Source organism: Electrophorus electricus, chromosome 16, assembly GCF_041902795.1.
Source record: "Electrophorus electricus isolate QZ-2024a chromosome 16, ASM4190279v1, whole genome shotgun sequence".
Classification (NCBI taxonomy): domain Eukaryota; kingdom Metazoa; phylum Chordata; class Actinopteri; order Gymnotiformes; family Gymnotidae; genus Electrophorus; species Electrophorus electricus.
Window position 1 is genome coordinate 17449900 of NC_137512.1, and position 27470 is coordinate 17477369.

Below are 27470 nucleotides of genomic sequence, written 5' to 3' on the forward strand. Positions count from 1 at the left end.
AGAAATACACCTCAAAGTTTACTTTAGTTGCTTGTACCTTGGTATTGAGTTTTGCAAATACTGTTATTATTTTTCCCTATTGCTGTGTCCTTGTTATCAGTGAGCATTATGAGAACACAAATTCCAATGTAGTTAAATTGTGTAGACAGAAATGGTCAGTTATACAGGAAGTAACTACAATGTACTGTGGTTAAAGTTTTAGAAGTAATAAAGACTGTGGTGTAGTACACAAGGTTTCCAGAGAAACAGGACAATTCCAACAAAGGTCCTTCATTACCTGGACAAGCAAAGTGCTTTTCAAGTTCTAGGAGATAGGTTTTAGGGTTTCACCCACTAGAAATTCAGAAGTATTTTGTCTGCCCATCTGATGAACGAACTATGTAGAATCTTGTGTGTGCAATTTATATATACACATACATTCATACACACGAAAAAAAGAAAAAAAAAACATTAAGACAATCAACAGAGTAAGAATAACTTTATTCACAAATAAGCAATCAAAAGTTGAAAAATATTTGCAACATTGTATTTGTGTGTAATATATAAATAAGAGATCAAGAGGGGAGAGAGAGAGAGAGAGAGAGAGAGAGAGAGAGAGAGAGAGAGAGAGAGAAGAAGAAGAAGAAGAAGAAGAAGAAGAAGAAGAAGAAGAAGAAGAAGAAGAAGAAGAAGAAGAAGAAAAATGATATCAATGTTTCTCTGAGGCTTCGTGTTTTGCTTTCAATCCAAGAAGTTCTGTCTGCAGTTCTCCAGGTTTGGGGGGAATCTCTGGAATGGTCTATAGAAATTACACTCAGATTATATAAAAACAACAACTCAGATTAATCATCAAAATATGCAAGAGAGATCAAATGCAGCACTATTCTGAAATCCTACCAAATCCGGGCGGTAATACTGATGAACGACCTCGGCACCGGCAAACATGGATAACACACTGGCACCTAACATTTTCAGGTACCTTGGCCAAGACACACCGGCAGGCATGTTAGACTACAGATGACAGACAAATAGGCAGATGTTTTAGAACCTGGGCAAACAATAGTTAAGAGTTAATACCTGTTACCACTGCTCTTCCTTACATTAAAATTACGTATTCCGATTTCTTTAATTAAAAAAATATTTACAGCATCGCGTTATCGTCATGCTGTACGAAGAATGAAAAAACTTGATGAATGATAACATTTGTATAAATTACTGATTTACGGACCGTAGGTTAGGTAGCTAACACTAGCTACCTTTCCATATCATATTAGCTATATAGCCAGGTTAGCTAATGCTTTTCTGGTCTCAAACACGTAATCTGCACAATTATTGAAAAGGCAAATATATTAATATGCGATTAAAATGGGATATTAGCGAACATCCAAATTATTGCATATATGCCTGGGATACATTTACATATTGTAAGACAGCTATGCTGTGTACAGCTTGCAAAACAATATCTTGCTACTAGCATAAAATGTATATGGGATGACATTCACCGGAGTTCATACGAACAGTCCTATAACGTTACTTAGGGTTAGCTAACCTAGCTAGTTACAAACATTAGCCGTACTTCAATCCAGTATTAGGCCGTTCGAATACAACAATAACAATATCGGGTTGACGTAATATCACGAAAAGAAGCATGCTCCAACCTTTTTAAATCGTTAGGATGAAAAACAGCGTACTCCTACATCGTAACACTTCCAACAACAATTTAGCTAGCTAGTGAGAACTTATTCAGAAACGCTGAACGCACCTTGTTTGTCCAAAGTCCACGCCGTTCTTGTCTAACCAATGAAATCACTCGTGGAAAACGGTCTGTTCCACTGCCAAGAGTGGGGAAGCATTTATATGCTTGTAAATATAAATTTCTCCATAAAAAAAAAAAATTCAAAACAATTTATTGATTTCACATACCAATACACATAAAACGATATTCAGAAAGAAATTTTAAAAATGCAGGCTCATAAAGACGTATTATTTATTTTAGTTCACGAGCATGTATACAAATTAAGTAATATTCAAATAATATTCACATTACAATCTGGATATTTGTCATATTCACAACAAAGTCTGGCAGTGCTTATGTGCCAGATTCAATCACAAACTGAATAAAGACTTTTATATTGACGAGTCTATAGACGCTGGCTTTGTCTTACTGATACATGTATTCTAGTGAAGCCAGGTGAAGCTAAACCATTTTCTTTCTCAATTGTTTTGCTAGAATCTACTGTTCACGAAAGTCTAAGGGTATTTCTGACAGGTGAGTCTATTCTGATTTTGGATTCTCTCTGATATGAACATAAAACGTGATGGTCTTATGCTGTGGTCCTTGATTTAGCGGGCTAGCCAGCTAGCAATATAATAGATTATAAATGGTATAAATGGTAGCTAGCTAGCTAACCTTAGCTAAGTGATCGACGCATTTTGCAAGGTCTGTTCATATGCACAAAACCATTCTCTTTGTATTTAGAGAGAAGTTGATCTGTGTTGCAAAAGAAAATTAGATATGTAGCGTTAGGTTATGTAAACATAACTCCAAAGGAAGGAGGCTTACCAACACAAAAATGTTAGTAACATCTACGTGAATATCAATCTATTGAAGTAATTCCACCAGTTAAGATGGAAGAAAAGCAGTATGAATCTCAGACGATTCCCATGGAGTATTTTCAGCATTGGTGAGTAAACCCAAACTGCTTCAGGGTTGCAGGGTCTATAGAGCTTTCTTTCAACATAATTTCTTACAAGTACATGACATTGTGCACATTTTGTAACCCTGTGTTGAAATATAGATTATCAGAAATCTGTTTTCATCTAGAATCTTCATGAGGAGATGGAGATTGCCCGCAGGTCCCTTATCTTAAAACATTTTATCCACCACACAATATATGTGTGGCCATCCCATTAAAGTTAATATTTTCTATGGAACTTTGGTGCACACATGAACACCATTTTCTGAACTGGCAGGATTGATGGCAATTTTCTCTCTCTCTCTCTCTCTCTCTCTCTCTCTCTCTCTCTCTCTCTCTCTCTCTCTCTCTCTCTCTCTCTCTCTCTCTCTTATTGTCTTCCCAGGTACCAGTCCACTCAGCAGTTTCAACCAGAGTCCGTTCTTCAGTACAGCCCAATGGTTAATGCTCTTCATTACCAGCAGGAGCCCAGACAGGACAGAGTCATAAATGAATTGGCTGTCCATAAAGATCGATATCCAGTTCAAGTTCATCACGCCCATCAGCTAACTGTCCAGCCTACAGGTGCTGTTTCAGACCTGCCCCTGAATCAGTGAACCGTAACCAGTACATTTTCTCTGATTAATAATGTCAATTAGTCTTTTGTATGCGCTCTGTAGCTCTTGCATCCACTCACGAAAAAGGGAAGAAGCGAGGACGACCACCCAGACAGAAGGCTGAAGAGGAGAAAGAACAGACAAATGCAGAAGATGCTGCCAAAAAACCCAAAAGAACCCTGGACAGGTTTAATGGCATGTCAGTGGAAGAGGTCATGGCCAAAAAGCTGCCAGACATCATCACCTATAATCTGGACATTCTGATAGTGAGTGTCAAATGTCTCATAGAATGCTTCTTTGGTGAAAATAATGCTTCATTGGTGAATGTACATTCATCAGTGTTTAGAGCATGTAGTATTGTGTCATTTATAGTTAGTCTATTTTGCCAGGTGTTATTAGATCCAATTGTTCTTATGTCACGGGTTTTTGCAGATTGGCATAAACCCGGGATTGTTGTCAGCATACAAAGGACGGCATTACCCAAATCCAGGAAACCATTTTTGTATGTAGCATTGTGCTCTACTTGGTCCTCTAATATTATTTTGTTTATTGCGTTTGTTTGCTGTTGCTAATTAGTGCATATACCATCTCATAGGGAAGTGCCTGTTCTTATCTGGGCTCACAGATGAGCAACTGAACCATATGCACGATCAGACTCTGCCAGAAAAGTATAGCATTGGCTTCACTAATATGGTAGAGAGGACTACACCTGGGAGCAAAGACCTCTCAAAGTAAGGGAAAAATATAAGTCCAAGTTATCCATCCGTGGTATTATATCAAGTGCTGGTTTCCCATACATGGGTTAAGTATAGTCTAGAATACGTTTATTTTGGAAATTCTTTTTATTCAAGTCTCAGGCAAGTCTAGCTTGGGAAACTGGTCCTATGGCTCAAATATATGCAATATGATATTTTTACAATAAGAAAACTTGTAGTTTCAAGAGAGATGCTGAGAAATGGTTTAAAGTGAACAAAAATAATGATTAAGGCCAGCTATCTTTTTATCTCAGTAAAGAGATTCGAGAAGGAGGCCGACAACTTATGGAAAAACTACAGAAATACAAGCCACGAATTGCAGCCTTCAATGGGAAATGTAAGACAAGTTTACCTTTAAATGTCTTATTTAAACCTTATAGTTTATTTATCATATGTGAAGAAATCATTTTCATTTCAGGCATTTATGAAATATTCTGTAAAGAGATTTTTGGAGTGAAACCCAAGAACGTAGAGTTTGGACTACAGCCCTACAAAGTTCCAGACACCGAAACAGTATGACCTAGAGACCTCACAGTTTTACATTGCTAGTGGCCTTGCAAACATTAAATATCATGAAATATATATTTAATTATATATAAAAAATATACTTATATATTTTTGTGTATTCCTACAGGTATGTTACCTAATGCCATCCTCCAGTCCACGCTGTGCTCAGTTCCCTCGTGCTCAGGACAAGGTTCATTTCTATATTAAGCTGAAGGAGCTCAGGAACCAGCTCAAAGGTTTGCTGCCCAACCATGAGATTCAGGAGACCCAATACATGTTCGATTTGGCCATGGCCAAGGGTAATACACTGACTGTCTCACAGACATGAGCATTCCTTCCTTTTAAAATATTGCTTCAGAAGTACAAAGTCTAAATCTTATTTAGGGGCCGACTCAGTGGCCAACAAATTAAGTTTCTTGTGTTCTCATTACAGAGGATGCTAAAAGGATAACCATCAAAGAAGAACATCATGATCCTTCTTATGAGCAATGCTCGGCTAGCAGGACACAGCAGGCCTGCAGCTTCTGTCCTGCTAACGATGGAGATGATCACCATCCAGGTATGTGTACAACCTACTCTATCTCCATGCAAACAGAAGGTGTTCAGTGCTTCTCCTCCTGTATTAGTTCCATCCGTGATACAATCTCAGTTGTGCTGAAAGTAGATTTGAAGACACTGAAGTGTAAAATGTCTGCGCTCTTGGTTAGCACAAAGCTCAGTGAAACCAAAATCAAGTATCATGAGCAGGGTAAATGCATTGATAATGTCATCTTGTAATGAATGAATGACTCTTGAAGAAAAAAAAATTCACAGCTCATTGATATGACATTGCTTATTATGTTTTTATTACTGTCTTGTTACAGGTGCTACAAATTCAGAACATTCCTCAGCATCTGAACATGTTAAGTCTAACCTGACTTGGACGATGCAGCCATTTGCAGACCAGATCCCAGACATTGGGTGGGCTCACAATGATGAGACATGTTGATATCACTGACTGCTCAAAGGAAATCACTTTTACCTTTCAAGACCACATATATAATCTTGGCATTTCATCATGTTTCTTTGCTTTGTATAACTCTGATCACAGATGTTTAACAAGGCCAGTGTCATTTTTCTGTTAATGTCTGTTATGAATTATGAATGCCTATGTGATTTTAAATAGAACATAGCATGCTGTAGGTTAAACATCATCTTCCTCTTCCGATCTGTGGACAACGTGGTTAAAAAACCCTGGATCTCTGTTACAGCAGACAAAGATACATTGTTTATGCTTCCCAAAACAATCTCAGGATTTTGGCCTATATATATGTTTACACTTCAGGTCATGTAAGACCTTAATGCATGGTTGGGTCTACTTGGACTATAATCCACTGTACCTAATCATATGTCTTGATGCTTATTTAAGATTTTTTACTGTTACCTCAGTTGTTTGGTATTATGTATTTAATACTCTTATTTGCACTGTATTGTCATGTTCAAAGACTACAAAAAAAAAAAAAGTTTAAAGGAGGGCTTGAACTACACTTTTTTAGGGTCACATGACTGCATAGTGTATAGGAGCTTTCCATATTCAAGCATAGGATTTCAGCTCATAAAGAATGAGGTGAATATGTTAACATGCTGTTTTCATGCTGTCTTTCTGTATGGAGAAATAACACTTGGACATGAGAGCTCTGAATCTCAGAACTGTTTACTGACTTCAAACTCTTCAAGTCACCTGTGTACAGCACAGGTTCATATTCCATTGCATCCATGCTATAATGAATCAGTTACCCTTGTTACACAGGCAATAATTAAACCATGCAGTGATGTGGACCTATGCAACTTAAGTGTAAGAACCCTGGGTTAAATTCTTTGATACTCTGCATTTACATGGGAATTTGATGTAAATGCTTTGAGAATTGGTTTTCTGCAGTGTTTTACATGTACAGATGTCTATCAACCTGATACTGTACATACTATTTATAGTGTAATTACTTGGGCATTAGATGAAATGTACAATTTCTAAGCATATTAAGGAAAAGAGTTGCTCCAAGTCTGTTTGATTAAATTTGATTAAATAATAATAAGCTGGGCTGTTAAATGTACAAATAAAACGTTTGACTCATGCAGCTTGTCATTCCCAGTTTTTCCTCAGGTTCCATAATGTAAGGCTTTTAGCTGTATTCATATGATTGTGGCGATGCAACGATCTAAATCAAGAATAAGTGTCCTAAACATTAAATCACTAAACTGATTTAAATTATACTCACTTTAATTTGTGATCGACACGCTGTTTATATATATATATATATATATATATATATATATATATATAAAAACTAAGAAGTGTCTTGAAAAGGAAGCTACTTTTCGTCAAGCACATAACCAATAGAAAAAGATCTCTGAAACATTTAAATGTTAAAGGAGAGTGTACACTAGGAAAGGTCACCGTGGACCCGTCTGAACAACAACGACAACAAACATATGTTTGTTGTTAAAAAAGAAAGCAATGATTATTGAGATTATTGCCGTTTAAACGCGCAGGACAAACTCAGTAATCCTTTGGAGAGGTACTCGTTCCCGGACGTCCCCCGAGGTCCTTTGTTGGTCTGCTCCAGTGCCAAACTGACTCTACTGTATAGTTCTTTGTTGCCTTCATCGGGATTTGTTTTAGGAGGAAAACCTTTCACTGGATCGGTATCGTTTTCTGTTCAGATTACAACGGTATGTATTATTTTTGCCACTATGCACTGTAATACATGTTATAAATGTTGCTATCATCTACTCCTAGATGGATATTTTACATCAATGTTCAGCTAGCTAGTTAACCTAGTGTCGCCTAGCTAGCTAGCTATTGGGGGCAGAATTAGGAACCTGAGACAGCTGACATTCATTTAGCTATGAATTTTCTTGACTAACGCTAGCTAGCGTTTGATATGATAGCTACCTGATCACGTTCATCTAAAATCAGCTCAGAGAATTTCAGTAGCCAGTTAACTAACCTAGGTAGGTAGGTTGCTAGCTAACCTGCACTTAAAGTGGTTAAATCTGAGGTTAGCCGTTAGCTAGATGTCTAATCAAAATAAAGATGTTTCTTCCTATCTTAGCACACTCGGACTTGTTATTCTGCCTGATAGTGTTATTAGGGATCTTTGATATGAATAATACTTAAATGCAATAAATCAATGATATTTTAAAACTAAGACGATAGAGTAGTAATAGTAAGCTGGTAGCTAGCTAGCTATTATCCGTGAGTTGTCAGCGGGGTAGTTGCCCAGCTAACCTAGCTGTCTATCCTACGTCTGACGAGATAAATTGTAACTTGCTCCAAGTCGAGGTAAAATAACTTTTGTTATTTAATTTACAGACTGTGTTGCTGCATGTGGTAAATTTCTTTCTGGGTGGTAGTGCTAGCTACATTATATCACTTTCATAATTATATATATTGCCATCATAACCGTTAAAGTTAACTTTTTATCGATATGCCAATTAACTAGCAAGCAGGCTAGACAACTTCACCTGCTGAGCAAGAGGACTGGTTAGAAACATTCTTTGACCAAGCAACCACTAATAATAGAACTGTTTAAACGAATATATATGAATGTTGGTTTATCACTAAGTCCCCTAAAGATGGATGAAAGGAATTACGGATCTTTGCCTCATGTCCCTTCGGATTATATCCAACACTGGTGAGTCTCCCCCTTTGTCATCAAATGGCGCCAGGAATAAATTTGTTCCTATCCACGGTTCTTAAACCGATTGAGCACCGCGCAACTGCAAAATCTCTTGAATGTTACTAACCAGCCTATGATAAGTGGAAAATATTAACTTCTTGCCCGCACTAACTTGAAAATGACCGCTTACACAATTGGCTTTGTTTTTTTATTTTAATAGGATCGTATTTATGTTAGTTAAGTTCATTAGTATATAATTTACATTTAAAGCTTTAACTAACTGGTTCATATCTTGAACTCTATATTTTTAAAACATGCCCACAGAGAACAACGTTTCATGGATGAATATATGGTGACTGGTTTTTCTGTTTTGTTTTTTCTTAGGGTTCAGTCAGCACAGCAGCACCTTCAGGCCCTCCAGGCACAGTATTCTCATATGGCTAATGGTATTGCTGCCCAGTTCATGGAGAGACCTAAAGAGCAAGGGGAAGGGCTCATGGTACAAATGCCTGCCCAGGAACAGACTCCTCTAGAGCTGGAACTTGCTGCTCCCCAGCAAGGTACTTTCTAGCTCTCCAATAATTTCCATTTTTTGTTTAGTTAGTACTGTTTATAAAATGGTATTATATTGTTTATTATAGTGTTTAGTGTGTGCAGGATGGTGTTTGTTATAATGTATTGGCACAACCACTTTTGTATAAACTGTTCTATATAATAAGATGACAATTCATGTCTTGGCTGTCATCTTTGATACTGGACAGTTGTTTCTTTTTATTATTATATATGTTAGTTTTGAGAGATCTTGGTTCCACAGCACAGAATAACTTTTCACATATAATTTTATTATTGATTTATTCTTTTTGAAGAAGTGGTTGAATGGTTGCATGATTATATTTGGATTTTGAGAGAATACAAATATTTATTATTAGTACCCAAAGCTAAAGGGAAGAGGGCCAGATCAGCAAGCAAAGAGCCCAAGGCTAAACCAGAGCCCAAGGCTAAACCAGAGCCCAAGGCTAAACCAGAGCCCAAGGCTAAACCAGGCCCAAAAGCTAAACCAGGCCCAAAGCCTAAGAAGGCCAAGGGGGCCAAAGAAGGCCAGCTGGCTGAAGGAACACAAGAGAAGATTGATGAGGCCTTCAAGAAAGTTAAGCGGAAAGTGGATCGCTTCAAGGGCATGACTGAGGAGGAAGTTATGAAAAAGACTCTGCCAGACATCCTTACCTTCAACTTGGACTATTTGATTGTAAATATATCTAATTTCTTTGTGAGACATTTTAATGTGGTGAAATAAAGGCCTGGTCTAATTTGTCTGCCTGCTCTTTTAAATATTTGGGTGGCTTTGTCTTTTTGCCATATATTTCCTCTATAAAGATCGGAATCAATCCAGGTTTGATGGCGGCCTACATTGGAAGGTGGTTCCCTGGACCTGGGAACCATTTTTGTAAGTTTTAAGTAGTACTTGTTGGTTAATCTGAAAGTCTTTCAGTTATCTTTTTGTGCATTTGTTATTGTCTTTGACCATTCGTCATTTTATTGGAGTGTTGTTCTTCTACCAGGGAAGTGTCTGTTCCTGTCTGGATTCACTGAGAAACTACTGAACCATATGGATGACCAATCTCTTCCTGAGAAATATGGCATTGGTTTCACCAATATGGTGGCCAGAGCAACACCAGGAAGCAAAGATCTGTCAAGGTGTGACTTCTGTTTATCTGTGCATTTCATACATGTTATGAAAAAGTGGTTTAGAAAGCATTTAACAATTTCTCTTTTACTTCCAATATAGTAAAGAGCTTCGAGAGGGTGGCAAAATTTTAGTGGAAAAGATAATGAAGTTCAAACCTCTTATAGCAGTTTTTAATGGAAAATGTAAGTATCTGATTACTACTAAATATTTTACAGGTGCTTGTGATGAGGAGAAATACAATTGCAACATTCCCTTTCTTTTTACTCTAGGTATTTATGAAATGTTCTGTAGAGAGATATTTGGGAAAAAGCCCAAAACTCTGGAGTTTGGCTTACAGCCTATCAAGATTCCTGAATCAGACACGGTAGGATCTTGATACATGAGTATCTTAGAAATGTAAACAAATCATTTTGCAAATTCTAACTTTTGCCAGTTTCACAGACATGGATTAATAAATCGCAGTGTATATTCTGGATCACCTTTGGAAATTACTTTTAGTCTAGGCATGGACTTATTTTAGGTGTGGGGAAATTTGCTCCTATAATAACTACTCATTCTGTGCCTTCCTCGCTGTGGTTCTTCAGGCACTGTACCTGATGCCATCCTCAAGTGCCCGCTGTGCACAGTTCCCTCGTGCTCAGGACAAAGTACACTTCTATATCAAGCTACGAGAGCTCAGAGACCAGCTGAAAGGAGAGGTCAGAAACCAGGAGGTGGAAGAAGTCAATTATTCCTTCGATCTCGGCATGGCTAAAGGTAAGTAACTGGGTTTTGATCACTTCTGGAGTGTTCTTTACTCATTCACTGGATTCCATCCTTTATTATATGTGTGATAACGTTCATATGAAGCCTGTGCTGGATAAGGTGATCTGATATGCTATGCTGCATACATAGTCTACTGTTTCTTTTTGCAGAGGATGCAAAGAGAATGGCCATCAAGGAGGAGCAGTATGATCCTGGCTATGAAGCGGCCTATGGAGGAGCATATGGGGAACCTGGACAAGAGGAAGGCCAGAGTAATGGCCACTGTGCCTTTTCTTCTGGAGACACAGGTTTGCAGCAGCTTCTTGTTACTGAATGTGTTTCACTGGATGACCATGCTAGTGTTTTCTAAGTACTCTAGTGTCCCATTTGATGCAGCAATCCTAGCCAGCAAGAGGTTGCTAAAGAATAAAGTTAGGTGAGTAGTAGCAGGTCTGCCAAGTAAAGGCTTGGTCTTTCTGTGATCCCAGAAACAGCGGAGAAAGAGCCAAGGAATTCAAATGCAGTGGGCCAGCTTCCAGATGGGCAGTGGATGAACGAGTCCTTCGCTGATGGGATTCCGGACATCGGCAGCTCTTCACAAGCTCAGGCTGGGGCCGTGTGACCAGGAACCTTGTTAAGGGACTTTACATGCAGCCTTATAGGGAAAACATCTGTGTTCATCCACTGCTCTTATACAGTGCCCATCAGCAGCTTCTTCCAGTTCAGGAGTCTTCAAGGATACCAGTGACCTCTTGCTGATTTATTATGAACTCTTACATTAGGTATAAAACAGCTATGGATGCTATGTGCATAACTTGCTCTGCGGAAAAGTATGCCAGCAATGGTTTGAACTACGGACATGGTTACTTGAGCTACAAGGAGAAATGAATTGCTGCTCCCTTATAAAGAAATTGTACCTCAGTGCTTCAACTGAAGACTTTTCACACTTCATGCAAGAAGATTTTTTTTGTGACAAATTTAAAATGGTCATTTTAGGAAGTAGTGTTTTATATGTAACTTTTTTTTGTTTATTTGTTTTGTTACTACTTGCTTGTCCAAAACATTTTTGTTCTCATTCTGTAGTGTATGACATAAGCACTGTTGATTGTTTTTATGCTTTATGTGTAATATCAGGGATTGACACTTGATTTTTTTGTAAAGTCTGTATGTAATTTGACTTGTTTGGAAGTAGTTTTTTAGGGGGACGGGTGGTGGAATATTTGAACTGATTACTCTACCTAGAAGCCATGTATGTATCACACCATTCCATCTTTTTCCCCCCTTTTTACACAGAAAGATATAGTATAAATGAACAAGTAGCATAGATGAAATTATCAAAGCAATGTTGCTTTTATAATCACAACAAGGTTACTACCATTAATATCAAGGTGCATTTTTAGAAAACTTCTAATACAATCATGTGATGGCTGGAGGTATTTTTATTTGTAGAGTTGTTTTTACCTAATGAGGTCAAATTACAAATTCAACAAGTGTCAGACAGCCACTTGGCCTTTCTGAGTACTGTAAAACGCTTAATGACTCCTAGTCTACATTTGCAAAACAGTATGATGTGGTTTTACTGTTATATCAAACACAATTGGTGCTATTTTGTTACTTATTGTAAACTTGATTACATTTTTTCCCCCGTTTATTAAAATTTGATTGCATTGACTGTATTTCTTGGGAATATTCTTTATTTGTTTCTTGTTCTAGAATGTCAGACAAATTACTGAAGCTGATTAAAAAATCTTTATTAAAAAATGCTGATCAATTAAAGGATAGACAAAGGGAATCTCACTGAATCAGTATCATACACCTGTGAGTTGAGACAGAAATATTAGTAAAATGAAAATAGATTTTTCAAATCAGGTTTCTTAAGAAGTTCAGTCAGCCTCATACATTTCAACTTATCTTAATTTTGTGTTTACAAACCTTTAGATCACAGTCCCTTCCACACCCATCCAATCACCTGTATGGTCACTTCCATCAGCCATGCTATGTCTGGCATCCACGTAGCAACTCTTATGGTCAATATAATAGCCCAGCACAGTTAACGCCTAACAGGAGGCACTTCGATTAAGAGCCTCTGTTTCCTCTGACCATATAATTATATTCATGTATTTATGAAAGGCAAAAAACATTTTAGACTACTAGTTTTATACCAAAAATTCTAATTTGACCAATTTGAAGCATATGTTTCAAAAGACCATTTTGAAACATATGGCCTTATAGAACTTATATGATGGTTTGGTAACTTACTCATGGTTACAAATGAGTCTGCTTACCTTAGAAGCATGAAGTAGATAACCTCTATAGGCAGATAACACACCATCATTATGAATGTAACCAACTTCACTACAAATAGCTCACGTATCCACCCATGTTTCTACATATTGGCCTCACAGAAGACTAAGAAAAGAGCACAAGTGCTAGTCTGACAATAGGCTTTACTGATGTTTTTATACTGTTTGCCAGTAAATAGTTATTTGAAACAAAATTAGAGTTCCCTGTTGTTCTGTTTCTGACTTGGTATGAGCTCAGTGATAGGTAAATCCAGTCCTAAGCAGTAGGAAATCCAAAAGTATTATGTGTTCCAGCAAACAAAATATAGGAACAGACTTTAGTCAAATACATATCCATAAGATTTTTACTTCATGTAAATAAATGCCCACCATTTTCTTTCAGAAAGTTCAGAGCATCTTTGTATCCATTTTGATACATCTCTGCCATAACCTAAAAGAAGACCTTTTGTGAAGGTTTTATTTCAACGGTTAGAGAAAGAACAATTTGACAACCCACTCAACATTTTGAACTTTAATCGCTTTACCACGCACATCATGATATCAATAAACAACTTAATTTAAGAATTTGTTTGTAATTTGTAGGTACCTCAGGCTCTGGAGGGAAGAAAGCTTGGATGACACGGTGTGTATTAGCAAAGGTGACATGGATGCAGACATTGCTGTGTCATACTTCATGGAAGTAAAATGGGGTGTCATATGGGCAGATGTCACTTCCTCCAGAGAATGGAGAGACAGTGATGGTGTTCTTCAGGCTGTAATAAGGCAGGTTATTACTCAGAGCTCCATCGACATAGCGCTGAAAAAGGTTCATATTAAAACAGAGACAAAGGAGAAGGCAATGGTTATCATTGGATAGAAAGTGTGGGGAAAGTGTCCACTCAGAGTTTGCAGGTTCACTTTCATTAATAAAAAGGTCAAAGAAAATAAGCTATGATTACAGGCCATATATGCCCTGATTGGGAAGTTGCTGTTATCTAGATTCTATGGAAATACTTTGTTCATTATATGCTACTTACAGTTCCGTGATAACTTGGTGGGATCACCCCACAGTAAAAGGGAAAAAAAACCCAGCTACAAATCAGGGCCTAGATAATGAAAGATAAACAATTACAAGTTAAACTGAGAGCAGGCATTCTGCAATTTGCCTTAATTTTTAATGTTAAAGAAATAAGATCCGTATGTGTCTTATCCAAAAATACAAGGCTCTTATCTGGAAAAGATCCACACCTATCAAAAACTTCAGAGAGCAATGTGTTCACCTGGATGAGATCATTCTTGCTTGCAAAATCAGACACCAGCACATTCTCCCCATCTGAAATGCGTGTTAGTGACACACACAGTCTCCCACTGGCAAGGAGGTGAGTATTGTCAGGCAGCTCCCTATCCATGAGGTCCCTGGTTAACTTCAACAGGTTGAAGGAAGGATGCATAGAGCCCAGCATGCCCTTCCGAGCCTCTGTGGCTAATTCCGTCAGATGTTTACAGCACTTTGCTTTACAGAAAATAGAAGGCAATTTTATGGTTGAATGGTTATTTGCTTTCCTGCTATTCATTTAACATGAGGGACATTTAAATCATTAACTAAATGAGTCAACAGAGACTATGAAACTACTACAAATAAACAATCCTGGAATTTTCATGCCCATTTCATAGAATGAAATATCTATGCATTGTCCAGTTGCAAACTTTCTAAAATTGCACATATTGAAATGTTTCATAAATTGCATTTATCATTCAAACAAGTGACTTGTATTAAAGTTTAATAGCATGAAGAAAAAAGAAACACCAATATCATTTCTCACCTGGTGACATTTGGCAGACTATCATTGCTCCTATCAGGGCTCCTGAAGAAGCTCCGCAAATCTTTGTCATTCTGCGAGTCAGTTCATAAGTCCGTTCCAACAGACAGCCATAAACTCCCAAAGAATAGACTCCCAAAAAACCACAGCCAACAAAAGAGATAGTCCATTCTTCATTTGTGTTAGTCATGTTTCTCAAGCCTTGCACTAAGATAGGCCACCTGACACTTGGCGAGTTCAGAGAAACAAACTATAAATAAGGGGAAAGGTTACCAGCAATAACCCTTTGCAACCAAAGCATGGAAGAACTGTCAACTTTAATGTCTTTGTAAGATTGGAGAGTCAAAACAGTATGGCATACTAAGCTAAATATACACCTCTAAATTATAATAGTATGTTATTTCATCCAAACATTTTAGGGAATAATTGCCATTGAATTCAGAGATCCACCCTCCCTCACTGTGTGAAGGAAAATCAGGTGGGATTTTCATTCTATGGACAGTTTTCTCTTCATGCCAATTTCAGCCAAGCCCTGTAATACAACTACACCAGCTTGTTACCAATTAATTAGTAGTACAATAGTAAGCTTATGGTAAGACTAAGGAACATGTTGTTTTTCATACGTTTTATTTGATTTAATTATAAGTAATGTGATGGCATCTACCAATCATTCTGAATTTTATTTGTGTTAAAAAAAAAAGAGCCTAATTTAAAAACAACCAAAGAAAATGTTTTAAATGAAGGAAAATAGCATAATTGAAAATTGATTTTGTAGTCATAAGTGCAAGCTATGACAACAGTTTTCTATTGTTTATATATATAGATTATATATAGATGATCACAACATCTGGATTTATTTTTGGAAAATTAGTAGAAAATCATTGTATGATATATTTCCTGAGATGTTCTTATCAAAGAAGGATGTAAGATGAAATAAATCTTCCTCTGAGAGATGAATGTTGTGCTGTTTCAAAACCTGTTGAGAATGACAAACATGCAGTTTAGTAGTTTTATTAGTTCTTGATCACTGACTGATATCCTAATCAGAATTGTGTTAAGGAGGGTTAAGATAAATGTACTGTTTGTCAGAAAATCATATAAACTGCTTCTCTTTCTTTTTCTTATTTTACTTTACAAATGTCCTAGACAGATTAAAACTCATGGCAAGTTACTCAATATAAGAATACAAATTCTTTACTCCAAATCTTTACTCCTGATTACATTATAAGCAACAATAAGCCTTGGAAAAGCACTATCACCTGTTGAATAGGTTACCTTGAATTACCTGGGGGGAGGGGAGTATTATTTACCTTTTTGAAGTTTTGAAGAGAAATCTTCCCTAAGCGCTCTTTGTCATGAGAGATAAACGCACGCCTCATGGACCTCCAGTAGAGCTGTACAGGAGCACACAGCATGAGCAAGGCATCCATGCACTGCCTGCTTAGGTGCCCAGCACTCATCTGTGGTAGAGAGGAAGCGGCATACAGCATGCTGGGTAATGTAGTGAAAATGCAATTTTATTTCCTTAAGATTCTTATCTTCATCTGTGAACAATGTAGTCTCTCACCACTACAGTACAGTAAATAAGAGTTCCATATCTTGGACAGAGCTTTCAAAACTATATATCTTCTATGTTTTCTAATGTATGGAAGCACAGTAAGTCCAGTAATGTTAAACAATGCTGTAATCTGTAACAGTACAGCAGTGCGTACAGAAGCCTCACCGGTGTTCTGGGCACGTGGATCTTGAGCCTGCTGGTGCATATACTGGCCTGTGGTCTGAGCATGAGCACAAAGTGCTGCAGGAATTCTGGGTAGGAGAGATGTCCCTTGCTTGTGATGCTAAGCTTCTTGGACAGCTGCTCAAACTGGGACTTGGATAGGTTAATATGGAGATCCTTCAATATGCCTGGGGGAATAATACATACCAGAAAACAGCTTTAGCTCTGTAACCCGTGTAACGATGAAACTACAGAATAAGATGATTTAATCATAGAAAAGTGAAAAGCAGTTTTCAACTGTTGTTCTCATTATCAACAACAACATACCTAAGAAAGTGTCTGTATCGAGCTCGCCGCTCCTCTCTATGTCGGCCTCTTTGCACCTCCTCTGAACCTCGCTCCAGCAGCTCTGAATCTGGGATCGCAGTCTCCTCTCAACGGCATCGCAGTCCCGCAGCAGGGCCACCTCAGACCTTTCACACACCGTGGACGGACGCCTGGGCTGCTCAAGAACTAGTGACTGGGGTCAGGAGGTAAGTGGTGATAAGACCAGCCATCAATGGTCATTTTTAATCTTTCTTTTATGCTATGATGAGACTTTTTTTTTTGTATTTATATATATCTGTTGTCTACTTATACATTTCATAATGTTACTGATGTGTCACATTGTTATGCAGAACACTATGCAGAGCAAGGTACTTAAAAATGAGGCTACCTAATTGGTCAAGTACTAGTAATGATACCTTGTTTTGTTCAAGGGTGCAGTATGCTGTCTTTGGCCGCCAAGGGACAACATTAGCTGAACTCTCTGATTGACCAGCAGAGTCTGGAGATGATGTTCCTCTTGCTGTTTCTGCTTCTTGGGGCTCTCCAGTGAACTTCTTGAGGAACTCCCAGTAATCCAGGTTGTTAAAGGCATTGACTGGTAGCATTTTCCATAGCTTTTCAAACTGGAAAGGTCACATATGTTGTATCTTATGGTGTTCAGGATGGTGAAGGGAATTAAGAGTTGTTTGGTCATACTTTTAAATTTGAACTTAGTAAGAGTTACTTAAAGTTAGGGCTTACCTGATCATCAGTGAGTCTCAGGAAGTGGTGGTCACAAATGTTCCTGAAATCCTCTCTTGAGATTGCATTTATTCTGGCATAATCTATGTCCACCATCTCCTTGGTGATGGTGTAAAGACGGGCGGAGACTACCTCTCGGATCCGCCCTAAAATATCACTGATTGGCAGAGGACAGGTCTGGTTAGGGAAGCGTGCCTTGTGAATTTTCTCAACCCATTCTTCAGATGTCTGAAAAAATAAAACCCAAAAAAACAAACCCCAAATTTATATGGCATAAATCAGACACCATGAAACAATTAAGTCAGATGCTCTATCACTAGTAGTTAGCATAGTAACAGAACTATCCGCAATAACTGAATGACAAACATTTTTCACCTCTTGGTTGCAAAGGTCAAATGTTTGCAGAAACTTCTTCCAGTCCAATATGGCTTCCTCTCCGTTTCTGACTGACAGTTTAGACAGCAGCCTTCTATACTGCACATCCGAGAGCCTGACACAGAAGTGGTCTAGCACCCGCCGGAAGTCACGCTGTGCTATCTTGCCATTTCCAGTCTTATCAAATGCTGTGAAAGCCTGGATCACCAAAACAGCAGGAATGCGATTTTAACTGACCATCTACCATTGTTTTTTTAATTATGATTTTTAATTAGTGCATTTCCATATATTAATAATGGCATGATTTCTTCTTAGTATGGCCTTACCTTGGAGAGAGTATCTGAGGAGGTGGTGACCACCTTTTGCAGTCTCTGTAAGGCTCTCTCAGGGCTGAGATCTTCTATACTCTCTCCTGGTACAGGAGACCCCAAAAATGAGTTAACTGGAGACATCATGACAGACCTGCTATCAACTACAGGCCCAGACATACGGTCCAGAAAATGAAGATAAAGCAGCTTATTGTGACAAACTTGAAGCCCAAGACTGCAAAAGAAGAAAGGATAAAAGCAGCAGGAAGAAAACCAAGAGAAAGATTACAAAATGCTTGCATCCAACTCAAATTCCTCTACTAACATTCTGCTCAACTCAAAAACTATTTCAAAATATCCTTAGAAAGAAAGTATATGAACTGGAACAAGCTCTCAAATGTGGCTTTGTGTTAAAACCATACTAATGAGTGTGTTTTTGTGAATGTTTGTATTACCTGTTAATTAGATGCAATAACTGGTACTCATCTATCTGGAAGCCATTTCTGCGTAACATAGACAGCAAGTCCACTGATGTCACATGACCGTCATTCCTTTTATCCAGTGCCACCAGACTCCTGCGCACATCCTCAAAGTTGAGCTTCAGCCACTCCCTACAAAGAGGTAGTTCGTATTCTACTTCGTGTGCATGCCAATAAAGACTCTCAATCTCAGTTTCTGAACATCACTGAAATAGTTCAAATTAAACTCAAGCTCCAAGTTTACATTATTGGCATTAACTGTGAAGCAGAGCTTTTTCAACATGCTACTTGCTTTAGCTTGTGCAGTGTGGGCTCTGTGAGAGGGGTGGGTTCTGCTGGAGACTCGATCCGTGTACACGGCATGATGTTCATCTTGTCCAGGAACTCTGTGTGAGTGATATAGCCTTTGCCATTCTCATCATACCTAGTAGATACAAAGGATGTGGGATCAGTTCTTTGTCATCTTTATTCAAGCTTACATTTGAGTCTGAAACTGAAACTCATCCTGAGTCAGTTTTCAAAAGCATATCAACTCTCAATACAGCCACTGCATGTATTATAGACACTGTTTAATATTCCTTACCTTGCCCATATTTTCTCAAATTGTCTTGGAGTAATGGGTAAGTAGTATTTATAGAGGATATGCTTCAGATCATTCTTAGTGATGAAGCTTTCACCATCTTCACCATATTGACAAAAAGCCTGTCATAAAACACATGAAAATGTTTATAGTTGTTCTATGTGATTTTTAAATGATTTGAATTACACCAGATTTCATCTCACTATCAATATTTAAACTTAGTAGATACAATGGAGAAGAACAAAACAAACTATAGTGAAAATGCATGAACTCTTAAATATTTCACTCAGATACATCAAGATGCAAGTTTCAGATACATCAGGATAGATGCTGTAGTACATGAAGCTATTATTTTGTGTAGTGTTGTATGGGACAACTAAATTAGTATACAAAAGTGAACACTCAAATCTTCCACTCATCAACCAGTAATCTGGAGAATTGTTTCCCCATATTTTCTCTTTAATGGTTAGCTTTTTCACTGAAAGATAAAAAAGGAGTGGTACCTTTGTGAGCTCTGACAAGTTTGCGTGTGCAGTGGCCACCAGGTGGGCATGGACCTGCTCGCATGTATTGTCAAGCAACTGATCAGCTCTGGGAACAAAATGCCATGAACGAACATTATGATTGGTCCTCGCCTATGTTACAGGGATAGTATTTCCAGCCATTTCCATGGTGAGTAATGACTGACGCACTTACGTCTTGTTAGAGATTAGGTGTACTTCAGTCCTGGTGGCAGAGCAGACTTTGCTGTAGAATTCAGTGTAGTTCAAAGTGGAGCCAGGCTTAAAGCCCAGTATATCCAACAGTCTCTGGTATTCTTTTTCCTTAGTGATGAGGCTAAGGCTGTCAAACAGAACTCTGAAGTCATTCTGGTTCACTAGCCCATCTCTGTTTCTGTCCATCAGATGGAATGCTGTTAAAACATCCTAGGAGAAAATATGAGATTTTTTAACTTTCTGTCTTAAGGTCAGTTTGTGATAACTATATTTAGAGGCTTATTTACACATTGTTATTAAATGTATTATTAAACGTGTTATTAAAGGGCCAAAAACGCCAAAATCATAACTAAAATTATTCACATAAATCAAAGGAAAACACTACCCCATGGCATTCTTTGATTCTTTTCTCAAGCTGACTGAAACTGTCTTCTGCAGACATAAAGCTGGTGACCTCGATATTATTTGACTTTCTTTTTTGCTCTTCATTGCTTTGTTTTGTTATGGCATCTGTGTAAAAAGGCAAAAAGTATTTCCTTTTTATGTTAGAAATCATACTATGGCATTTTACTAGAGAATAAAACTTATTACCTTCATATTTGGCTACAAAGTTGGCAAAGGAGATCTGCCCATCACAGAAACCAAGAGCTTGGATGAAAGTCTGAAACTGTGACACTTGCATGGAAACTCTACAGTCATTCAGAATCTAAAAGAAGATGTGCAAAGCGGGCATAGATAGAATACAGTGCTCAGTGTATCTTTACTCCTTGGATCTAATAGCCCATGTGATTAAGTAAAGATTTTAGACGAAGACAACATTTTTTCAAAGTGTATCATTACTGTTAACAACAATGTTTGAGCTAATTACCTTCTGGAGCTCTCTTAGGCCCAACACCCCTTCAGAGCTTCTGCTCGTGGCCATCAGACACTGCTGGAGTGTGAGACCACGCATCTGCAGCCTGTCTCTGAGCATCCTCAGAATGACCTGTGCCACTGCCTGCCCTTTAATGTTCCCCACATGCAGTCGACAAGCACTCTCATTTCTGTACACAAAACAGCCCAAAGCATGTTACATAAAAGATGACTGATAAAATGTGACAGACTGAGAAATGACAATTAGGCTGTTTGCTGAGGGCTTTTCTGCCCTTCGCCACTTTTCAATGAAAACAGTCTCTTAAAACGCACCTTTGAATAGGGCTGAGATATGTGTTAGCACTCTTTATCTCGCCGCTCCTCCTGGAGATCCCAAGGCTTGTCAACATCAGCTTGTAATTCACTTTTCCAGAGTCCATAAATGGTTTACAGAGTCTGGGGATGGACATTGGGGAGAGATAAGGCAGCTTTAAGAAAATCAAAATCAAAATGAGTCCCTATCAGTCACAGTGAGACTCTCACTTGTCAAAGTGGTTGTCAGACAGCACTAGTCCATACTGCTCGACCAGCTTCTTGAGGTCTTCAGGAGTGACAGTGCAACTCTGAGCTGGGTCTGCCTGGTTTAGAGATGCCATCAATAAATCGTATTGCTCAGATAGCTTCTCCTTAAGAATCCCTTCTACCTACAAATGGAATAAAATAGTTAAATATACTCCATCAATTAAATGCTTGTTCAACTACATGCTAAATAACTCCTGGAGAAGTACAAGAGTTTTCTTTGTGTATCACATGTGTCAGTAAAGCCCCTCTTCCCAAACATCTCCCTCTGTGTGTGTGTGTGTGTGTGTTCGTTCGTCCGTACGGCCATGCCCTCCCTGTGTTTTACACCTGCTCCTCATTGTGTTTTTAGTGTGTGAGTTAAGTCTTTTGTTTAAATGTGAATATTGTCGGTGTTTGAACCTGCGATAGCCTAAGCTCTACGTTGTCTTTTGTGTTTAACAATAAACGTTGCTGTATTCTATACGGCTCCTCTTTGCATCCTGTCAAGCCTCCCCATGTCACAAAAACACTTACCGCCGAAGGATGCCAGGAATGAGCAAGAAGAAGAAGAAGGGGAAGTAGGCGCGTTACCGTTCCTCCCCAGCCCTTGTGGGGAAACCCCCCATAGTCTTGGGCACTCTCCACACTGGTACAACAGGGGAGAGTGCTCCTGGAAACGTTTGGGGGGGGCCCTGAGTATAGTACAGGGTTAGACTCGGCAGAGACCTACAGACCTTCGATGGACTACCGGAACTGGTATGATGGCAACCAGTTTCCAGGGTCCGACTCCACAGGGTCCTATTATCCATATTGGGACTACCGGGAAAACTACGGGGAGTACAAGCGGAGTGAGGGGTATCAGGACGTCAGCTTCTGGTCGGACTCGGAGGTCGACCATTTGGGAGATCCTGTGATAAAATACAGGAGGCCCTCCATGAGGATTCCCCATCTGTGATGGACACGTGCTCGGCAGATTCTGAGAGCGGCGAGCCTCCAGTACCCAAGACTCCCTGTGTGTGTGTGTTCATTTGTATGTATGGCCACACCCTCACTGGGTTTCACACCTGCTCCTTGCTGTGTGTTCTTAGTATGTAGTTGAGTATATAGATCTTTTGTTTTGAATGTGAATATTGTCAGTGTTTGATCCTGTGATAGCCTAAGCACTACAATGTCTTTCCTGTTTAACAATATATGTCGTTGTATGTCATATGGCTCCTCTTTGCATCCTGCCAAGCCTCCCCACGTCACAATATGCAGTGCATGTCCTTACATGTACAGGTCTTACAGGTTAATTTATTGTCAAGTCCGCCACTGCTGTTGATGATACAAGTCAAATATTTTGGAAGTAAACAGTCAGCATGACTATTATGACCCTGTTTTTGCCCTGGTCACATTTAAAACAAAATCATTAACACATTTATCATAATTTGACATGACTTAAAGCTAGGTGGTTTGAAAAGCAAATTGGGTGTAGTTATATGGTTAATAAACTCGTTAAAAATAAAGTCATATGATAATTAAATATATTATTACATGTCATTGATGTAATGACATTACAACCAAAGTGTACTTGAAAGAGAAAACCATATTAAAATAATTCTAATTGCTAGTCTATGAAGTGAAGTGTACATACTGCACTCCAGGTGGCTAAGGTAGTGGAAGGCTGAGTGCAGCTCTCTGGCAGATCTGCAGCCTTGTTGCTCTGCTGCTGAGCCTGCTATGGATACATATAAAACTCACATAATTATCTTGCATTTAATTGAAACAGCATTAAGTAAAACTTAAGGTAATGCATGTTCATCATGACTTAAGATTAGGGGACTGTATATTAGCACTTCATAAAAAAGAAATATATCAAATAATTGAATTCAGAGTTCCTTGCTGCCTTCAAATGCAGACTGAAGACCCATCTGTTTGTGGAATATTTGTGGAAAGAATGACCACTGATCCTGCTCCTATGTTGACTAACTGAAATTCTAGTACTTATTGTAGGGTATTGTTTATTTATAATAAGATAGAGTTATATGTGTTTTGCAGTTCTAGGCAAAAGCATTGATCCCTGTATTTCAACAGCATTCTAGGTATCTTGCACCCTACAGTACTGGCTAGGAGGCGTTCTATCAGTAAATGACAATGCACTTTTCTAAGTCGATCTGGATGAGAGAGCGTCCGCCAAATGCTGTAAATATAAATGTACTTAATTTAATGTAATTAATATTAAGAATATATTAAGTCAGACAAGCAAAGCCATATATGCATATACATGTTACTGAAATGTTACAATACCTCTGCAAGCTTCTTCTCATAGAAAAAGTCCAGGAAATGCAGGTAGGGAATGGCTCCTGATTGCGGCGCATGGACAAGATTCATCAGCCCTCTGAACTGCTCATCTGTAAGACTAAAAATCAGACCCTGCAGAATTCGTCGCATATCACTCCTGCTGACCAGTCCACTTCTTTTCTGGAATAAACACACACACACACACAGCATGAAATATAAAATCATATATGTTATACGATACTCTAGTATACCTTTGCAGTTTTATATCTCTTAATTTTGAAATATCTGAAAAATGCTAATCATGGAAGAATTTATGATTTAGTGAATGTAGGTGGCTACAATGAGACTTCAGGAACCTTTAACAAACCTCATCAAAGACTTGGAAGGATTTCTTCAGAAGAGGATACACCTCAAGTATTTCTTGTTGTAGCCTAGGTAGAACTTCATTAATACTCAACAGATCATGGGTAGCTGGACCTGCATCTTTTCTAATGGAGACAGGAGAATCACATAGCTGAGACAAAAAGCACCTGTTATTATAACCCCTATGCATTCAGAGATCTTCTAGACAGCATTTCAGAAAACAGAAAACACTCTGATGCAATCAAATACACTGAAATATTTTTCAGAAACTATAACTTAGGCTCACCCTGCAGGTAATACCTGCTCTTCTTCCTTGAATAGACTAATGAATTTTCTCCACTCCACACGTTCAACAGAGTTCAGTCCAAACCTACATTGAACCAAAGGTAAATGTAGCTGATCCTTATAAGGCACAAAAACAAGCTTAATCACAACGTGAGACACAAACAAATATTGCAACTATAACACAGATCAACCTCATACCTGCTTAAGAGACTCAAAAAAGTGCTGTCATCGATTGGAAAAAGGAAACTGCTCACAACAGCCCTTAAGTCGTCATGGGAGACAACACCACTGTCGGTAATGTCAAATGCTTGAAGCGCTCTCTCCACAAGAAGGTGGTTTACACTCATCTATTTCACAGAATATAGAGTCAGCATTCAGGTTTTAATATGTTATTAAGATATTTGATTGTAATTACAATGATGTATTACATGCTTACTTTTTTTAGGAACTTGGCATGGACTTCATCCAAAGTATTCCCAGCCTTTTCTGACGACGTCCAAGCTGCTGTCCTGCTTTTGGGTCTTGCTCTAGACTGGTTTACTGCATCCCAGTTCAAAGCTTGAACAGGTTTTCAGCGGTAATAAAATAAAGTGGAAAACAGAGCAATGTTATAAAGTACAGCATTATAAAAGAGCAGTAAACATCTGTCACAAAACATTAAAAATTTTCCTCTTTGAAAGCTGCCCAAAGTAATCTATGAATATAACTATGAATACAGGAACTTGAAACTAGCACTGAAACTAGCATTATTTTACCCATCATATTACTCTTAGACAATACCAAGTTTTGCAGAGTCGGGTGCGATCTTCCGGTATTTCTCACAATCAGCACCAAGCCTCTCAAGAAACTCCTTGTAAGACAGTGTCTGTGAGTTATTTGGGCTGTAGTGTGACCATAACCTGCAATCATCAGCACCAAGATATAGAGTCCCCTGTTTGAATTTGTAGCTCCTCCATCCTATTCTTATAATCTATACATGGATTAGATCAGGACCTGTGAAACTCCTGTTGGCTCATAGGAAAGCAGTAACTCTCCAGCACCCTCCTCAGCTCATGCTGCTGGATCCGCCCATCACGGTTATAATCAAACAGACGAAATGCCCTTGTGATGTTTTTTAAATTGCTTCCTATCTGTTAGAAGTAAAATAGGGGAAACCATTAGAAAATGTAATAAAACATACTTTGTTATAAAGTAAACCATAATCTCACACCTTTTCCTTCAGACGACACTGCAGCTCTCCAAGTACCCAGCTCCGAGAAATGCCACTCACAGATGGAATTCTGTATCAAGAGATGCTGATAATTTGCATTGAATGTTTGTACAATTAAAATGCTTCAGAAAAATTAAGTACCCATAATACCTAATTGGTGCTGACAAGTGCTTGCAGTATTGTTGTAGGAATTCCATATAGGGTATAGTTTTGTTTCCTCTCTTTGGAACCTAAAATAAATACAATATAATGATGAACATGGTCAAAAAATGGAATGTGCATGATGTGATGTATGATGGGCTTGATGAGATGCTGTATGATGTCATGTTACATGTCTTAAAGCACCTTTAAAACATAAGTCTATATCACCATGTTAATACTTTAGCTTATGTGCACCATTAAGTATCTAATGAGATCTAATGAGAGCCCATATTTTAACTTATTTTGAACTTTTAACTTGCTCACCTTTGCCAAAAGGGTTTCGAATTGAGACTGTGTAAGTGGCACAAGGAAGCTCTCGATGACCCGGCGAAACTCCCCTTTGGTGACAGTGCCACTGCCCTCCTGGTCAAAGACTTTGAAAGCTGCCTTCAGGTCATCCCTCCTGCCCTCCACTTTCTGTGAGAGCATGCTCTCAATGTCTGCTAAAGACAGATTTTCATCTGCCACTGACTGCACAGAGGAGGCTGCACAGGAGAAAGAAAGATCCATTTGCTCAATATTGCACAAGAACACAAGGTTTTGAACATTGAGGCTGAGACTATCCATTAAAAATCACTTCTACAGAATTTGTGCCCATTCTAACCGGAATCAGATTTCAGGCCATTCTTCCTCTGAAAGTCTCCTCTGGGTGTACGACTGACGCTTCTGACTCTGGGGATGAAGGTGAGCCCTCGTGACGTGGGTCTCAGGTCCTCAAGGTCTGAGTTGAGAGGCACTACTGAGGACATCACTGCCTAGTGCACTGGCACCTGAAGGTTATATCACAGAATGATTTATTTGCATTTCTATTTAATTTTTATGTTCTTTTACAGAGATGGAACTGTTTATAGATTTTTTTTTAATCTTAGCCAGTGTTCCGTTTATTTTTGTCCATTCCAAAAATGTTTCTGATAGCTTTAAGCTGAGGACAGTAGGTATTGAGCCTTATATGCAATACTTAATCAACTTAATCAGTTCATCAATCAACTGTTGTTGCTTAAATACAATTATTAGCCAGCTAATAATTAGTTAGTTGGCTTGAGCAAAAGGGAAGGTTAAGGAATACAATGGATTTCTACTAAGAATAATTAATTAATCTATAGGTGAAACGTGACCCTGAAATGCTTACCCAGTTCTGCTAGGACGACGCAAATGATTGTGGAATTATTCTCCTCGGGTCCAGCTTCCTCACGTACTATTTTCAGCCGCAAGAGGAAACGTATGTTAGCTGGCTAACTAGCCAGCGTTAACTACACAGTAACAAACCAAGGACGCTTTACGTTGTCATGGAGATGGTCGTGTTACAGTCTGTCAATCAAGGGCTCATCCAGATTCGAGAGACCCGCCAAAACGCTGCCAAAAATCGAACACGTGTGTCAACAATTAGCCCACAAATGAATTAGTTATTTTTATAGTCTTAATGTCTACAAAACATAACGAAGATTCAGACGCAGACGTACCTATTACTATCACAAGTATGAATGTCACCTTTTCATAAACCGTTTGAGTTTGCAACTTATATTTATTTAGCATCGGCTAAGCTACAGTGTTATAAAGACTATCTTTAAAAAGTTTTAAATTTTGAGCGTATAGGTGCATAGTATAGTAACATAGAAGGTAAAGATAATTTGCGAAAATATATTAAGAAAAAAACTGCCCCCTTTCCATTTGCACGTGACTTTTTAAAATTACTGTACATTTATTTACATTTATTTTTAATTGCATATACATCATAATAGATACAGTG

At 38.4% G+C, this 27470-nt stretch overlaps 4 protein-coding genes and 1 pseudogene across 12 annotated transcripts; 2 read left to right on the plus strand and 3 right to left on the minus strand.

The window, feature by feature from the left end:
• Window positions 1–461: 461 nt before the first annotated feature.
• Window positions 462–1766, minus strand: uqcc6 (ubiquinol-cytochrome c reductase complex assembly factor 6). Of its 3 annotated transcripts, none has more exons than XM_027024569.3 (3): window positions 1742–1766; window positions 877–990; window positions 462–778 (listed from the first exon to the last, which is right to left on the minus strand). In XM_027024569.3, the coding sequence occupies exons 2-3, from the start codon at window positions 982–984 to the stop codon at window positions 689–691; spliced, it is 198 nt and encodes a 65-aa protein (XP_026880370.1). In that variant the 5' UTR covers window positions 985–990; window positions 1742–1766; the 3' UTR covers window positions 462–688. The 3 variants fall into 3 exon arrangements, with proteins under 3 accessions (XP_026880370.1, XP_026880369.1, XP_081555198.1); XM_027024568.3 differs by having other exon boundaries at window positions 1638–1749; XM_081699072.1 differs by lacking the exon at window positions 1742–1766 and adding an exon at window positions 1638–1735 and having other exon boundaries at window positions 877–1027.
• Window positions 1767–2130: 364 nt separating this feature from the next.
• Window positions 2131–6644, plus strand: tdg.2 (thymine DNA glycosylase, tandem duplicate 2). Of its 4 annotated transcripts, none has more exons than XM_027024533.3 (11): window positions 2131–2248; window positions 2459–2663; window positions 3061–3239; window positions 3335–3537; window positions 3704–3773; window positions 3867–4002; window positions 4281–4363; window positions 4445–4539; window positions 4661–4832; window positions 4967–5092; window positions 5397–6644. In XM_027024533.3, exons 2-11 carry the CDS (start codon window positions 2608–2610, stop codon window positions 5519–5521), a joined length of 1245 nt encoding a protein of 414 aa, XP_026880334.2. In that variant the 5' UTR covers window positions 2131–2248; window positions 2459–2607; the 3' UTR covers window positions 5522–6644. The 4 variants fall into 4 exon arrangements, with proteins under 4 accessions (XP_026880334.2, XP_026880333.2, XP_026880335.2 ...); XM_027024532.3 differs by having other exon boundaries at window positions 2591–2663; XM_027024534.3 differs by having other exon boundaries at window positions 2603–2663.
• A 328-nt stretch (window positions 6645–6972) lies between these two features.
• On the plus strand, window positions 6973–12299 carry tdg.1 (thymine DNA glycosylase, tandem duplicate 1). Of its 3 annotated transcripts, XM_027024572.3 has the most exons (11): window positions 6974–7242; window positions 8139–8207; window positions 8577–8752; window positions 9122–9438; window positions 9567–9636; window positions 9752–9887; window positions 9979–10061; window positions 10149–10243; window positions 10464–10635; window positions 10794–10931; window positions 11112–12299. In XM_027024572.3, the coding sequence occupies exons 2-11, from the start codon at window positions 8149–8151 to the stop codon at window positions 11243–11245; spliced, it is 1380 nt and encodes a 459-aa protein (XP_026880373.2). In that variant the 5' UTR covers window positions 6974–7242; window positions 8139–8148; the 3' UTR covers window positions 11246–12299. The 3 variants fall into 3 exon arrangements, with proteins under 3 accessions (XP_026880372.2, XP_026880373.2, XP_026880374.2); XM_027024571.3 differs by having other exon boundaries at window positions 6973–8207; XM_027024573.3 differs by lacking the exon at window positions 8139–8207 and having other exon boundaries at window positions 6975–7242.
• A 78-nt stretch (window positions 12300–12377) lies between these two features.
• On the minus strand, window positions 12378–14915 carry LOC113586424 (patatin-like phospholipase domain-containing protein 2; annotated as a pseudogene). Its single transcript, XR_014117645.1, has 6 exons — window positions 14729–14915; window positions 14186–14418; window positions 13943–14011; window positions 13513–13722; window positions 13296–13356; window positions 12378–13182 (listed from the first exon to the last, which is right to left on the minus strand). The product of XR_014117645.1 is annotated as a patatin-like phospholipase domain-containing protein 2 (transcript).
• Window positions 14916–15565: 650 nt separating this feature from the next.
• Window positions 15566–26971, minus strand: efcab6 (EF-hand calcium binding domain 6). The gene is made up of 31 exons (XM_081699147.1): window positions 26853–26971; window positions 26328–26493; window positions 25988–26208; window positions 25673–25752; window positions 25523–25592; window positions 25306–25442; window positions 25093–25211; window positions 24749–24870; window positions 24511–24659; window positions 24314–24397; window positions 24032–24152; window positions 23671–23844; window positions 23018–23101; window positions 21367–21527; window positions 21157–21279; window positions 20840–21014; window positions 20563–20677; window positions 20357–20481; window positions 19952–20181; window positions 19759–19846; window positions 19259–19377; window positions 18968–19099; window positions 18652–18807; window positions 18215–18431; window positions 17889–18086; window positions 17514–17741; window positions 17189–17395; window positions 16773–16965; window positions 16449–16633; window positions 16036–16185; window positions 15566–15701 (listed from the first exon to the last, which is right to left on the minus strand). The coding sequence occupies exons 2-31, from the start codon at window positions 26470–26472 to the stop codon at window positions 15579–15581; spliced, it is 4431 nt and encodes a 1476-aa protein (XP_081555273.1). The 5' UTR covers window positions 26473–26493; window positions 26853–26971; the 3' UTR covers window positions 15566–15578.
• Window positions 26972–27470: the final 499 nt, after the last annotated feature.

Coding starts and splice junctions, on each gene's coding strand:
- uqcc6 (XM_027024569.3), bottom strand. CDS start 984: ATGCCTGCCGGTGTGTCTTGGCCAAGGTACCTGAAAATGTTAGGTGCC. Junction 779..876: donor AGTATTACCGCCCGGATTTG/GTAGGATTTCAG, acceptor TAATTTCTATAG/ACCATTCCAGAGATTCCCCC.
- tdg.2 (XM_027024533.3), top strand. CDS start 2,608: ATGGAAGAAAAGCAGTATGAATCTCAGACGATTCCCATGGAGTATTTT. Junction 3,240..3,334: donor GCTAACTGTCCAGCCTACAG/GTGCTGTTTCAG, acceptor TGCGCTCTGTAG/CTCTTGCATCCACTCACGAA. Junction 4,833..4,966: donor CGATTTGGCCATGGCCAAGG/GTAATACACTGA, acceptor TTCTCATTACAG/AGGATGCTAAAAGGATAACC.
- tdg.1 (XM_027024571.3), top strand. CDS start 8,116: ATGAATGTTGGTTTATCACTAAGTCCCCTAAAGATGGATGAAAGGAAT. Junction 8,208..8,576: donor TCGGATTATATCCAACACTG/GTGAGTCTCCCC, acceptor GTTTTTTCTTAG/GGTTCAGTCAGCACAGCAGC. Junction 10,932..11,111: donor CTTTTCTTCTGGAGACACAG/GTTTGCAGCAGC, acceptor CTGTGATCCCAG/AAACAGCGGAGAAAGAGCCA.
- efcab6 (XM_081699147.1), bottom strand. CDS start 26,472: ATGTCCTCAGTAGTGCCTCTCAACTCAGACCTTGAGGACCTGAGACCC. Junction 25,753..25,987: donor TCGAAACCCTTTTGGCAAAG/GTGAGCAAGTTA, acceptor TATTTATTTTAG/GTTCCAAAGAGAGGAAACAA. Junction 21,015..21,156: donor TATCTCAGCCCTATTCAAAG/GTGCGTTTTAAG, acceptor TTTTGTGTACAG/AAATGAGAGTGCTTGTCGAC.